Genomic DNA, 13,663 nt, shown 5'->3' on the forward strand with positions numbered 1-13,663 from the left:
AAAAAAAAAAAAAAAATAGTAACTGACCTCTTTGCCATTACAGTATGTCACTTAAGAATTTTCCTTGAGCTGGGCCCAATGGTACACTCCTGTTAATCTCAGCACTCTGGGACGCTGAGGCAGGAGGAGCTCAAGTTTGAGCCCAGCCCACGCAACTCAGCAATGTAGCGAGACTCTGTCTCAAAATTAAATATAAAAGAAATGAACTGGGCATGTAGCTCAATGTGAAGGCCTTGGAGGTCAATCCCTGGTGCCTGCTTAAAAAAAATAAAAAACAAAAACACAAAGTTTCCTTCAGTATCTTTAAATTCTTACTACTCTGGTCGCGCCTTATTATGTGATCAGTGCTCAATAATTGTTTAACAAAACAGTTACTGTCAATACGGCTTCTACTTAGAGCCAACTGAAGAAATACAGGGAACAACCGCAGATAGACGCCATGATTTATCAGCTAACACATTCTGATTCAGAAGAGGGCTCCTTGGTGAACCCAAGTTTCTCTAAGAGGTTTAAAGATAAAGATGCCTTGACAGGAGGTCCAGCAGGACTGGGGCTTTCCAGGAGTGGAGGTTTACCAGAGAAAACCCTTTCCTGCTTATAAACTGATAATGAGAAAATGATGTCAGCTTGGCTAAAATTAGGTTTTAGTGTTACTCTGCAGAGAGATGTGAAAGGTGATAGATAAGAGAGGGAAAATGTTTTCCAAGTGGCTTTTAAAGGCATCCAAATATAACCGCCTCCCACATCAGTCTATTAACGGGCACACTTGAGACATTTCCCTCTTCAAAAGGACTCTCAGAAAAGCAATGATGTGCTCTTAACATCCTCTTTCTAATACAAGGTTTACGAGGGTCAGGGAGGCCAACCTGAATGCCCACAGAACACCACTCTCTGTGAACAGCACCGCCTGCCCCTGCAGAGATTTGGGCCCCCTGTGTATATCACTGGTTGCCAGGGAAATGCCCCTGTTAGAAAATCCCAACTTATTACTAACGAAACTTTGCTGAAAAGTGAGGATCAGTTCACGGATAGGCACAGCAGGGGGCATGGAGAGCAGCAGCGTGAAGAAACATGGTCCGACGAGAAGGTGAGGACATGGAGGTGCCCTGCTGGCACACAGCGGCAGGACAGCTTGGGTCACATCTAATCGGATAATGCAAGACATGCTGGGATGCTGGGTGTGGGAAAGTCCTGATGAGAACTTTCATCATCAACACGGAGTGCCCACTGGCCTGCAGAGAATACAGAGTATCTTGGGAGGACGTGGGGAGAAACGTTAGAGGGGGACCCTTGTCTGTCTGGGGTTCTTTGACAGTGTCTTCTCACGGCACTTAGTTCCCTAAATCCCAGTCACTTCATCCAGTTGTGTGGACCTTTCCTATTTTATTCTCTGCCATTTTCCACAGGGCCTACCTGAGTGCGTGCCTTGGGGTCAGCTGGAACTAATTTCCACCACTAATGGGAGCTGTGTCACCTTGGGCAAGTTAATCTTTCTGAACCTGAGCTTCCTGATTTGAAAAAATGAGTGAATTACATATAAATTGGCTTCAAAACTACCTGGTAGAAAACAGGTCCTCACTAAATGCCAGGCATTCATATGCAACTTCCTGTTGCTCGCCTATAGGTACAGATGCTAGCTCGAAATTATTTGCAAAACAGAAGAGTTGCTGTGAAGATCAGCCAGTATAATGTATGTAAAATACTCAGCTCCGTGTTTAATTAGATCAAAACACAGGGCAAGGTAGTGTACTTTACATATAATTGCTTCTCATAGCAACTATGTGAGAGAGGTTGGATTATTCCCATTTTACAGAAGAAAAAAACGGTGCTGATTTAAGTAGCCTCAAATTCCACAGGTACTAGGTGATGCAGCCAAGATTCAAGTCTGCACCCATGTGAATCTCAAATTTAAAGCCCATGTTCTGACTGAACACTACATCACACACTGCCATGCCGTAGTTCCTCTGCGGCGGATCCTGTATGCTTCCTCCAATTAATTATGCAGAACCTACACATCTGATCAGTCCAACAGTTATTCTTTTCGGATGCAGGAAGTCATTTCTGCATTCTAAAGCAGCTTTTCCATTAGTCCCTCAAAGCCAGCAATAAGCTAAAGCAGGTAAAGAATAAGGAAGCAATTAATTTCTTGAGGACTTAACTGATCTAACTTAATAGGGACTAAGCAAATGGCTGGTGGTGAAATAGGTCTCTAACAGAGAAGTCTGCTGATTTTATCACCTAGGCTATGCAAGCCACTCCCATCTGTTTGCATTAACATAACAGGAAGGGACTTTAGGAATGACCAGTGGCAGACTCTCTTGTGTTAGGTGTTTATTTTCTCTTTCTTTCCAAATCTGTGGATCCCTCTCCCACAGCGCAGGTTCCTGTGGGAGCAGTTTCCCTCCCCTTCCACTGATGGCAACTTTGGTCAAATGACTCGCTGCACCCACCACTTTTAAGCTGCAACTTCAGGAGGCATTCTACAGATCTGGCCATTCTTTCCCCTCTCCCAGGACGGATGGGGCTGCTCCTTTAGCTGAGTCCGCAGAGTAAAGACAAGAAAAGCATCAGCACATCCACGGCTGACGCCCAGCTAATGTTAGCTCTTCCTGGTTGTACCACACTGAGCTCTTTTGCCACTGAAGCAAAATGTACAAAAACAGACTAATGGACACCTGATTAATTGATGTAGAAGAGCCAAACCTTCCCTCAAGAACCAACATGTCCAGGTGTACTGCTGTATACTGCTAAACGGTTTTGATAGAAAAGCCCACAGGACACAGTGAGTGGGTCTTTGACCTAAACCGTTCCAGCAGCAGTGTATTTATTTTCCAACGCTTGGGTTCAGTTCCTGATGAGGCTCACACAAACGGAAAGAGCTGCACATAAGACCCCCAGAGACCTGCCAGAGCACTCCATGGGGAATGGCTTCTTCCACTCCTATCTACAGGCTTCGGGGGATAAAAAAAATCGTTTCTAGTAGAAGAACGAGTGGCACAGCTCTTAGGACTAGCTTTCTTCTGAGAGGTAAATGAATCTCCAAATACCAGTGCATGGACCACTATATATCAGGCCTTGCAATACACTTCCGGTACATTCCAGCAAGAACAACAAACCAGAGTCAGTCTGCGGGTATGGGAATCCAATGGGGACAGGGGGGAAGTAGCCCCAGAATCTTCCTGGTCAATTCATAAATTCTCTTCAATAGAGAGCTATTTCTTCTTTTTAAAGCATAGGCCAGGCAAGTAGGTAGAAATGCTTTGATGCTAGCTCCAGGCTAAATAAAAGACAGCTGAGCAAAAGTTCAGGCACCATGAAATTAATAAAATCACTGTTGCGCTGGCTCCACCACAGGTTCAGGAATAAACTGGTAAAAACCCAAAATGCATAGAGCAGATTACTCAAGTGGGAATCAATCATTTTCTCCACTGAAGTTTTCTTGCATTTCCTTATACAGTATATTCCCTGGATTCATAATGCACCAAAGTTGCTTCCTGAGACTGAGCACTGCCTGGATTTCTGAGTAATTCAGACAAATTCTGTTTGTTAAATAAATTCCAGGCAAGACTGTATTTGACTTATGCACGGGGAAGGAAAGAATTCTTATGCAAGCTGCAAAACAATGGAGTTTTATCTTATCTGAGGAACTTATTGCCGCTTGCCTGTGTGTGTTTTACTGCCAAAATAAAATAAATTGAATCAGCTCTCACATAGATAACATGCTCTTTCCTAACTCATACTAATTGCTTGGCTAATTGATGTTTGTTGAACTTTCTCCATTTCATTGAGTGATTAGGTACAAAGCTAACAGTTGACATCTGTAGGCGCTTAACTGGCGTCTGTAATTACTGTTAATGTTAAATAATTGTTAGTTAATTGGAGTGGTAACTGACTGAATGGAATCCAGATTGTGAAGCAAAAAGAAACCTAGTTAAATAAACATACATTTTCAGAGAAAACAACATTTCTCTGTAGTTGTCAGAAACTAGAAATACTCCAGAGGCCATGGGATAGCCACAGGCGCGCTCCATACAAGAAACCACATGTGGGCCTCACCCATGGCCTTGACAGTGTTACCAGGGAGGAGGCCCTTTATCCTTTAACTGTTCTCATTAAAGCTCCTGAGGATGGAGATGATGGTTGTTAAAAAATATCTTACAACTGTCTATTGTGGATGTATATTATTGTCTAAGACATCCAAGCACTCCACCACTGGCCACATGAAACACTACATATAAATGGTTTGAGGGAAGGCTGGGGAACATTCAAGCTTTCATGCCAATATTACCAAATACAGGGAAAATTCTTTCCAAGGACGCAGTAATCACCCAATAAAGTAAGCAAAGAAGGGCCTTCTTTTGGGCTCAGAAGGACACAGAGTGGTGTCTGAACATTGAGTAAAAGAATCTGTCACACTGTAATCTGCTGCTATGGGGTCACAGGGCGCTCAAGATCTGGGGACCTGGCCTTCGGCCTTTTCTCTGGAAAAGTGGCAGTGTTGTCAAGTTCAAACTCCACTGAGATCATTTCAAAGGCTTGGAGTATGGTCTGCCCCTTCTCTACTCCAGTGTTTACCCACGACTCCCCGCTACCTACACGTCCACAAGTTCAGCAAAACACCAGGTAGTAGATACTGGAAAAATACATCCAGAGGGAAACACTGTCTCACAACATGAAATATTTTTAGGCTCTTCTTGGTGGTTTCACACTAACAGCACAAGGCATCTGTTCCCAAGAATTCTCAAGAAATAATTCTATAGGCTAGTGTCTGTGCGGGAGAGTCAGCTTCTATAGGAAGGTCAATTTCCATAACAAAAGGAGCTGATTGCATGCTATTTGCAGTATGGGGTGGGAGGAGGAACTGAACTGCTCATAACTCCTTTGTCTCCCATCAAGCACCAATTACTCTTCAATACTATTTAATTCTTCACACATCAGACAGCTCCCTCCTAAAAATCCAAGAAAATGCTCTGAAACAGTATAAAAAAAATCCAGAGAAGAAAAAAATACAAACTACTCCAACTTCCCCTTCCGTGGGATTTAAGATATGACAAAAACACAACTCCTGATCTACAGAGGCTGACAGTGGCTCCGTCTACTCTTGTGCACGCTGGAAGCGGGCTTCTCACCATGTTCTCCCTCCCAGACCCAAAAAGCTACAAGGAACACTGAAATGATCTCCATATGTTCATTTTAAAGGGATTTTAAAGTCTAAACTAGTTCTTTTTTTTAAAAGAAAGATACCACAGTCAGCTGCATTATTTCCCTGCAGGGAATTATTTTAGGGGAAAGACTTCTCAAAAGCCCATTGTGGTCTTGGTAATATACAAATAACTTACCTTTCCTGTCACCAATCCAAGGGATTCCCTCAAGTCTAAATCTAACAAAAGAGGAGATACTGTTGCCCTTAGAGTAGGAGGCGTTTAGTTACTAAACCAGCAGTATCTTTACAGATACTCGCCTCCCCTCTCAGATCTCTGGCAGTTTTTTAGTCAAGTCTTCTTCCTACGAAGCAGTCAAAACCATACTACTCAAAGGACTCACTAGCCCAAATGTTCCAACCAGCATTCCTACATTTCCCACCAGAAATCCTCAAAACAAAATCAACTGCAAAAAGAGGCCAAGGGTGTTCCACGAGTGTGCATGCGGACGCCTAGAAGAGGCCACCATGAGCTCAGGGTGGCCCAGAAGTTCCATGCGGTGCTGCTTATATGGTGACTGGGGGTCTAGGATTCCTCACCAATCCAAGGGATTCCCTCAAGTCTAAATCTAATGGGGATCTGATGGGGATCTCGAGGGGGCTTGTAGGGTTGGGAGGTCCTCCTCTCCATTTCAGGAAATGCTGGGTGCTGACAGCAGGAGGGAGCAGAAATTGGAGGCCTCTTCCTACCTAGATTGTTCCCCAGCCCCAGTGTCTCAGCGATGCCCATCGGCTAGACATAGCTCTTCTACGGGCTAGCTCAGAGGGCCTTGCCCTGTCCGACTCTGCAATCAGAGACAAAGGTGATGGAAAGAGGGGTGGGAAAGTCAGCCACCCGGTGAAGTACACTTCCTGGCTGCTTGCAGCTTCTGTCTGAAGTCTGCCTTGGTTGAGGATAAATCCTAAGAGGGCTCTGAGGCAAGAAGGGGCAACATCCCGGACCTCGCCTGTGCCCCTGGCCTTGCCATGGACTCCCAGTCCAGGCTGTGACTGCGTAAACAGAAGGCTCCACAGAACACCTGACCACTACTCTCCTCCGCATGCGCCTTCCCTTTTCTTTCCTTCCTCCGCAAGCAGCTCTGCTCTGGAGCAGTCTAAGAGTGTGGGAAGAGACTATCTTGGCAGGATGGTTGTGTATAGCGAAGAAACACTCATTTTCTGCACTTCTGTCTACATGCTGACATACTGAGATAAGCAAGGGGATCTAGAGCAGGTGAGACGTGGTAATGCATGCTGGCCACACTGAACTGACTACAAAGTTCCTTTGAAAGTACAACACTCCAGAATTTGAGGTATAGGCCCTGTTGCTCTTACAGCAGTATATCCAACTAAACAGGGACAATAAGTTAGTCAGTCTTTTTCTCTCTGCTTCTGTCTCAGTGGGAAAATTAATTTTTTCTTTAGCAGATGGTTGAGTCACAGAGACAGAAGGATTCATAAAACTCACATGAACATCCTGTAAACATTTAAACACATAAAGATTAAATAAGGCAACCATGACCTTGATTAAAGTGAAACTATTTTTTTTATGTCTACAATCCTAATCCTGGCAATTTGGAGACTCATCTCCATACCTCTTTCGAAATACCCAGTTCTCACTGAGCATGGCACGCATGCGTGCGAGCACGTGCTGTTTAATCAAAGCTGTTTTAACACAGGAAATAAAAGGCACCAGAAGAAAGCGACATTTCAGAACACCTAAACAGCATGATCGTACTAGTTCTCCATTAAATTGGATGGACTTTTCAGTACAGGGAAAGTCGAAATTAAATCAATAGGTGAGTTACAGAAAACATATTCATTGTACCCAGGGCTGCATCCATCCCTGCCCTTCAGCAGTTCATTGTTTTATCCCCACCAGAGATGTTGGCCCAGGACTAGGTGTGTTACCACTGAAAATCCTGACCTAAAGAGGCTAAATGACTTGTTCAAGCTCGCGAGCAGACCGATGGGACTTGAGCCACGGCCCCTGCTGCTTCAGCCTGCAGCTCCACTGCCACACTGTGAAGACCAACATCAAAGCCACCCCTAAGCCCTCACCACAATCAGCGTGTGAGATTAGCACTGCCCTCCCACAGGGAAGTTTTATGGACCGAATCTGCCGCCACCAGGCTCAGCAGCATAATCTCACCAGCAGCTTACAGCCACGCTTCTCTAAGGCCAGAATACTGCCAGACTCCTGAGAGGGAGAGGTGACATGTAGCTTGAAACATCTGGAGGTGCAGGGGGGTACACATGTCAGCTCCCCTGCACTCTTGTTAGACTGTTTAATAAGCTAAGGCATTGAAGAATCTCCCCGCAGTGTTTGTTACCTGGTGTAAATTTGCCCTTTCTTGCGATGCTTTTTATTGCTCTTGGCTAAAGACACTGGACTAAGACAGGAGACCTGACTTTCAGGCAGGCGGGCTGCTTTGCAGGAGAACTTGAACTTGATGTGTGCGGAGCTGACAGTTCCTTGAAGGTCTTGTCAACCATCCATCCAGTAAATACTGCCACTACCCAGAGTAAAAACAGACCAAAAACCACAAGCACATAACGAGACTCTCTGCACCTGTCTTGAAGCAATTATTGACATTGTCGCTGCACAATGAACCCTTTTTTGAAGTTGTTTTCCTGATATTTAACAGTTTGAATACTAATCCCCTTAACAAAACTATCCCAATGCTTTTCCCCCCACCCCCCACCCCCTTAATCTCTTTTGGGAGGAGGGACCGGGTATCAGGCAGTCTACTTTGCAGCACCTGGATTTGCACTGATTCTGCCTCTTGTCATTCATGTTACCAACAGGAATTAGCATAAGGCATTAAGGGGAAACTCTGGAGGAGAAAAGAAAGGCCATTTTGATGGAAATAAGGGGCAAAGGAATAATCTGCCATCAACTAAAATGCTTATTTGTGTATGGTTTCCCAAGCAAAGCTTAGAAAAAGCCTATGTTGATTTTAGTGTACACAAAGAAACCTTAATCCTTTCAAGGCAACTAAATCACCCCTAGAAAAGCAGCTCAGAAGAAAAGGCACCCTGTCAGAGGGATGACTATTCACAACCAAATAGATGCCACAAATCACACTCTGTAAGTAAACAAAAATAAGAATGTGGGAAACATTTGATTGGAAACGGAGGAGGGAGGAGAGGCGAGCAGAGAGCCTGGAGGGCAAGGGCTCCTCATCAATCACTCTCTATCCACCCTGAAGAGGCTCGCAGGGCAGTGCAGGCCCAGCGCAGGTCCTACAGCCAGCGCCCATTTCCAGGCTGATCCCAGGAAGGGAAGACATTCCAAGGCTTTTTATAGCAAATGAACAACAAAAAAACAAAAAAACAAAAAAAAAAGAAAAAGACACAGTCACATGTGGCTGGAGGTCCTGAGGGTCACCGAATCACAGAAGCCCTGCTTTTGGTGGCCCGTTCTTGCCTGGCCTCCTTTCCCCTTAGCCTTCTTTCTCACACAGATATTCACTCCACTTTCTACAATCCCCTTCCATCATCAAAACGAGTAGTAAACAATTACGCGTTTTTACACACAGGCACCGGATGCTAGGAACTGCACATATCCTCTTTTATTAGGCTTTTAGCATTATGGATAACAAATTTATACAAACTTTCAGTCCATCAAAAAATATGATGAAATATAAAACTGGAACTCTATTATGCAATAAAAAAGGGATAAAATTCAATATGATAGTAATTCAGGGAGTAACAGCAATCCCATAAACACATGCACCTCTAGGGAACTGTAAACATTACGTACTATTTAAAAATGCAGTTAGTTCACATTCTAAAATAATCTGGGAGCTCAAACTAACTGCACTTTTACTAACCAGCTAGCAAACATGCTAGCCAAGGCAACTAGAGCGTGCAGAAATGGAGCCACGTTTCACACTATGAGGGCCCAACCTAGTTCAAGTGCTACCAAGTACCCTTGATGTAACAACAGAAAAAAAAATGACCACAGGAAGCGCATCTTCTTTATTTAGCAATTACCCTACAAAGCCCTAAATCTGGTTCTATAGTGGAAAGGGAAAGATTAGTTTATATAATTTATACCTTTCAAATTATACACCTTTCAAAGCCAGTAATTAGAGACTTCCCTAAATTTCATTATTTCCAACAATACTGCTACAAATGAAAACTGCCAAGAAACCTATTGGCAATGATTTAGGGTAACTTTTCCCTTAATGTACTGCTATATCATTAGCCTCTCTTACTCTACATGGAGGTCTGGAAGAAATTAATGGCATAGGGCATATTTAAATTCTGCCCTCTTGCTCATTTATTAACTTTACAGGAAGCCCACAGCAGACTAAGGCTTGGTTTATGGCCATAACACGGTGAATACTAAACATGCACTCGTGATTACAGTCTGCAGTACACACTGACCAGGTATAGCTCTCCCACTGCGGGGTTGTGGATATGTAACAATCAAGTTAAGGCCTTCTGGGAATCATTCTTCTCTATTATAGCTTCTCACATTAAATTACAGTCACATAGTAAGTAGTGATTTCTCAGTCAAATCCATTTAAATAAGGATTCGGCATATCCCTTTAAAATAAACTTTTTAAATGTGTCACAAAAGCATTCGGATTCTGGCTCGTGCAAAAACACAAAATATGAACAGTAGCTCCAGAATGAAAAGTAAAAGGCCACATTTTGTTTTGCTTTCTTCCTGGCCATGACAATAAGACTAACACTATTAAAAAACACTCCTCAGAAGTATTAAGAAATCTTACCTTTGTTTACAATAACAGTGTTGAAGAGTTTTTCAGAGCTGGCATCTGATGCCTGAAAAAGAGGAGGAGGAAAAAGTGTTATGATTGTCATTGATATTGCAAGCCCCATCATGATTACTATTATTTTGAGCCAGTTTACTACATTTTAGGGAAGTAGTAATTTTTCCAAATCATCCATAAGGTGGTGCTAGTTGACTGCTCGAGAGAGACCTGCAGTGCAGCTATTTGCTGGAGGGAAAAAAAAAATCTGATTTTAAATATGTGTCCTTATTAGACATAATATCTGTGCAAAACATATTTCGGAGATGATACACGAAGCGATTCAGCTCATTCTCATGATTTTCCAATTTCACTGACAGATCATTATTTTGGAAATGGTATTTTTGTGCATGGTATTTGCAGACATGCCTATTTTTCAATTTTCTTCCACGAATCAGAAATGCCTATTATGTAGTGCTAAGCTTTTCCTCCCTAAAGTGTCAACCAACACTGTCAGGTATTAATTTTTTTATAGGCTCATCTAGTGACCCTAAAGATCCCTGTCTCTTGCAATAACCAGGATGACCTTGGTGCTCAGATTGATGCAAGCTGACCTGCCCAAAACCCAGCCACCAGCATTATTTCCTTTTCATTTTCTAGAGATCATGCCTGCTAATTATTACAGTGGCTCAAGGAAAGTGAAATAAGCCTGTTTAAATAGCAAGACTAAAGCCAATTTAAATTATACACTAATGTTCTGGAAAATAAACATGAAGTCGGTTTAGTGGAAATGCTGTAATGTTTCTGAAGCACTGAATATTTCTAAGACTTGAAAAATTAAAAATTTAGCAACCTCATTATATACAGTAATTTGAGGCTGTATCTTCATTTAAAGTTATAATGGTCTAGCTTTATGTATCCTATTTTTTCTATGTAACCCTTGTGAGAAATCACTTGTCTTTCACACTTTATACATAGAGATGCATATTCTGACAAAGCGAAGCATAGAATGCTGAATAAATATGGAAGAAAGAAATATAGGAAGTAGGGGGCGGGGGAAGTCTGAAGAATAGCATATTCTGACTCACTGCCTTTTGGGGACAAAGAAGATATTCTATTTAGTCTTTTCAATGTTACACTGACAAAAATGAAATATTCCTGTGTATTTCGGGAGGACAAATTCTAGTTCACAATGCAAATGACATAAAAAGACATAAGATATCCTCACTATGGCTGTGTTCCCTTTATTTAATTTTAATCTTCTATGGGGTGGCTCAAAAGATTTAGGGGATCAAGGGAGAAAAATGAATGTATAAAATAAGTACTTCAATGTATATACTTATACATATACAGTTTAAAATAAATCCTAGATAGATTTTTTTTTTCTCCTTTGCGGGGATAAAATATACACTCAGAGCCTTCCTGACATCTTAAAACTAAATATTATAATGGCTTCTTATAAAAATGAACTGCCAGAAAAAAGTATTGCATGGGGAGAGAGAAACAACTTACACATCAAACAGATGATAAATACTGAGGTATAAGGTGAAAATTACACGAATGGTGCTGTTACACTAAAATGAGAGATTTCTAGGCATGTGTGAGTTTCCCAGGTAAAAACTTAGCAATAGGAATATTTCATTTTGCTATCCTTCAACAAAAAAGTGTCTCTTAGATTAGCTTGGAATTCTCTTCATGTTACACTTGTGGCTTAAAAAAAAAATTGAAATTGACATTTTAAAAAGGAAAAAAACCCACTTATTAAATCATTTTACCAAGCTCAAAAGCCCTTGACAAATTTGAGGTTACATATTCAAATGAGTCTAACTGGCCCCCAAATAGTAGGTCTTCCTTTGCACTAGGTGTGCATGCTGAAAGGACTCATGTAAGTGAGCAGGCCCTTCGGTTCTGCGCTTCAGACCTTCCTTGGGACCCGCACCTTTTGTGCACTCCGCTGCACGGTACAAACCGTTCTGTGATCCTCTTGTCTAAACCAAACTTGAGGACATGATTCTCATGATGGCAACGAGCAAGTTATGGAAATAAGCCTGATACCTCATTCAGAAAGGCTTAGGAGAGTATGCGTTCTAATAAACGCCTTTTCACCCTTGAATTCCCTGATACGTGTCACGAAGCTTCAAAGGGTAACCAGGCAAAGAGGTGTCTCAAAAAAGGCCTCCGTGGAAAAACCCGCAAAAGATGATGATAGCAATAGGATTCTCGTTCATCAGAAGGATTCTGGATCCCTCTTCCTCCCATCCAGGCGGTTAGAAATGCGGCAGGACACTGTCCTACAAAGTCAGGGGAAAAAAGCTTCTTAGCCAAAGTCTTAAGTGAAAACCACGAGAACAGCCTTCGCCTTTCTTCAAGGAACTTTCCTTGCACCGAACACTTTAAAAGCGTTTGTACAAGTCATATTTTGGCTCCTCGTATCTTAATCGTAGGACAATTCTCATTTTCGTCACTTTCAGAAATGTCTACATTTCCCACCATTACCACCATCATTTTCCTGGCCTTTTTTCCTCTTTCTTTCTTTTTTTTTTTAAATGAGAACGACTAAGCGTGGTGAGCCGAGACGAGCCGGCGGGTGCAGTCTTCCCTCTCTCCAACTATGGTACCTTTCTTTGCACGCCACGGACTTTCAGGTTTCACTCGCCATTTCTTTTCTCTCTCCCTCGCTCGGTTTTGGGGGGTAAGAGCACGAAGAGACTGAACTCAAAAATGCTAGAAAAACTGAGGTCTCTTTGGGACGTATCATGTGGGAAGGAGGGGGGATTTTTTTCTTAATACTAAAAATTACTAGAAGTCGCATTGGTTTTAAGGAAAAGTTAAATAAGCAGACCAGGAGGTGAGGCGGAGAAAGAGAAAAACGAATACGAGCCTTCCGTGCACAGGGTGGGAGCCCGAGGATCTGGCTCCCGGTCCACCCCACGTCCCTAAGGACTCGGACCCCGGAGCCGCCCTCCGCAGCCACATCAGCGGGGGAGCGACTTTCGAACAAGCGGAGCGAGCGAAAGCTCTCGGAAACTTAAGCGCGAGTTCTTTCACCCGCGGCCAATTGTGAGCCCGGCGGTCCCTTCGCTTGCCCGGGCACCGCGTGCAGGCGCGGACCGCGAGCTGCTCCAGAAACCAGGCCCTGAACCCGCAGCGCAGCTGGCGAGGACCCGGGTCGGGGAGCCCCGGCTCCACCCCGCGGGGGGCTCGGCCGCGGCTGCCCGGCCCTCCCGGCCCCGCGCCGCCGCTCCCGGGCCGAGCCCCGGCCGAGCGAGGAAAGTACAAAGGCGGGGGCGGGGAGGGGGCTGAGGAGGAGCAGGAGGGGGGACGGAGGGGGCTCGGGCGCCAGACGCCGTCAGTCCGCCCTGCCACCCCTGCCCGCGGGCCCGGCCGCCGCAACAAAAGACCCCCGACCAGGCCGCCTCCCTTCCGACCGCCCGCGACGGCGGGCGCGCGAGCCGCGCCCCCAGAGCTGCATTACCTGGCCGCGAGCGGTTCGGCGGTGCTGTCAGCCCCAAGTTCATGGTTTGAGTCCTCAGCAGGGCTCCCGGTGCGCGATCGTCAAGAGACCGGGAGGGAAACCACCAAAAACACACGCAGAGAAAACGCCCAACTCCAACCCGGCTCTGTCCGCGGGTCTCTCCGCCGCTCCCTCGCCAAAGTCTGAAAGCGGAGCCACGCCAACCAGATCCGAACCGGGCGGCAGCCTCCGGGGCGGCGGAGCCCGCGCGGCGCGCATCCAGCGCGGCCGGGTCCCGGCGGGGGA

General features: G+C 44.4%; 1 protein-coding gene across 6 annotated transcripts in view; it reads right to left on the reverse strand.

Annotated features, from left to right (window-relative positions):
- Nucleotides 1-13,663, reverse strand: part of Auts2 (autism susceptibility candidate 2) — a gene marked incomplete in the record, with an annotated part of 1,123,237 nt that overhangs the window by 75,255 nt on the left and 1,034,319 nt on the right. For all 6 annotated transcript variants that reach the window (XM_013520553.1, XM_013520552.1, XM_013520554.1 and 3 more), the window contains 1 exon segment: nucleotides 9,925-9,976. In XM_013520553.1, coding sequence (XP_013376007.1) covers nucleotides 9,925-9,976 — 52 coding nt within the window.

The sequence above is a fragment of the Chinchilla lanigera genome, unplaced genomic scaffold, assembly GCF_000276665.1.
Source record: "Chinchilla lanigera isolate Chin_1 unplaced genomic scaffold, ChiLan1.0 scaffold00055, whole genome shotgun sequence".
Taxonomy (NCBI): domain Eukaryota; kingdom Metazoa; phylum Chordata; class Mammalia; order Rodentia; family Chinchillidae; genus Chinchilla; species Chinchilla lanigera.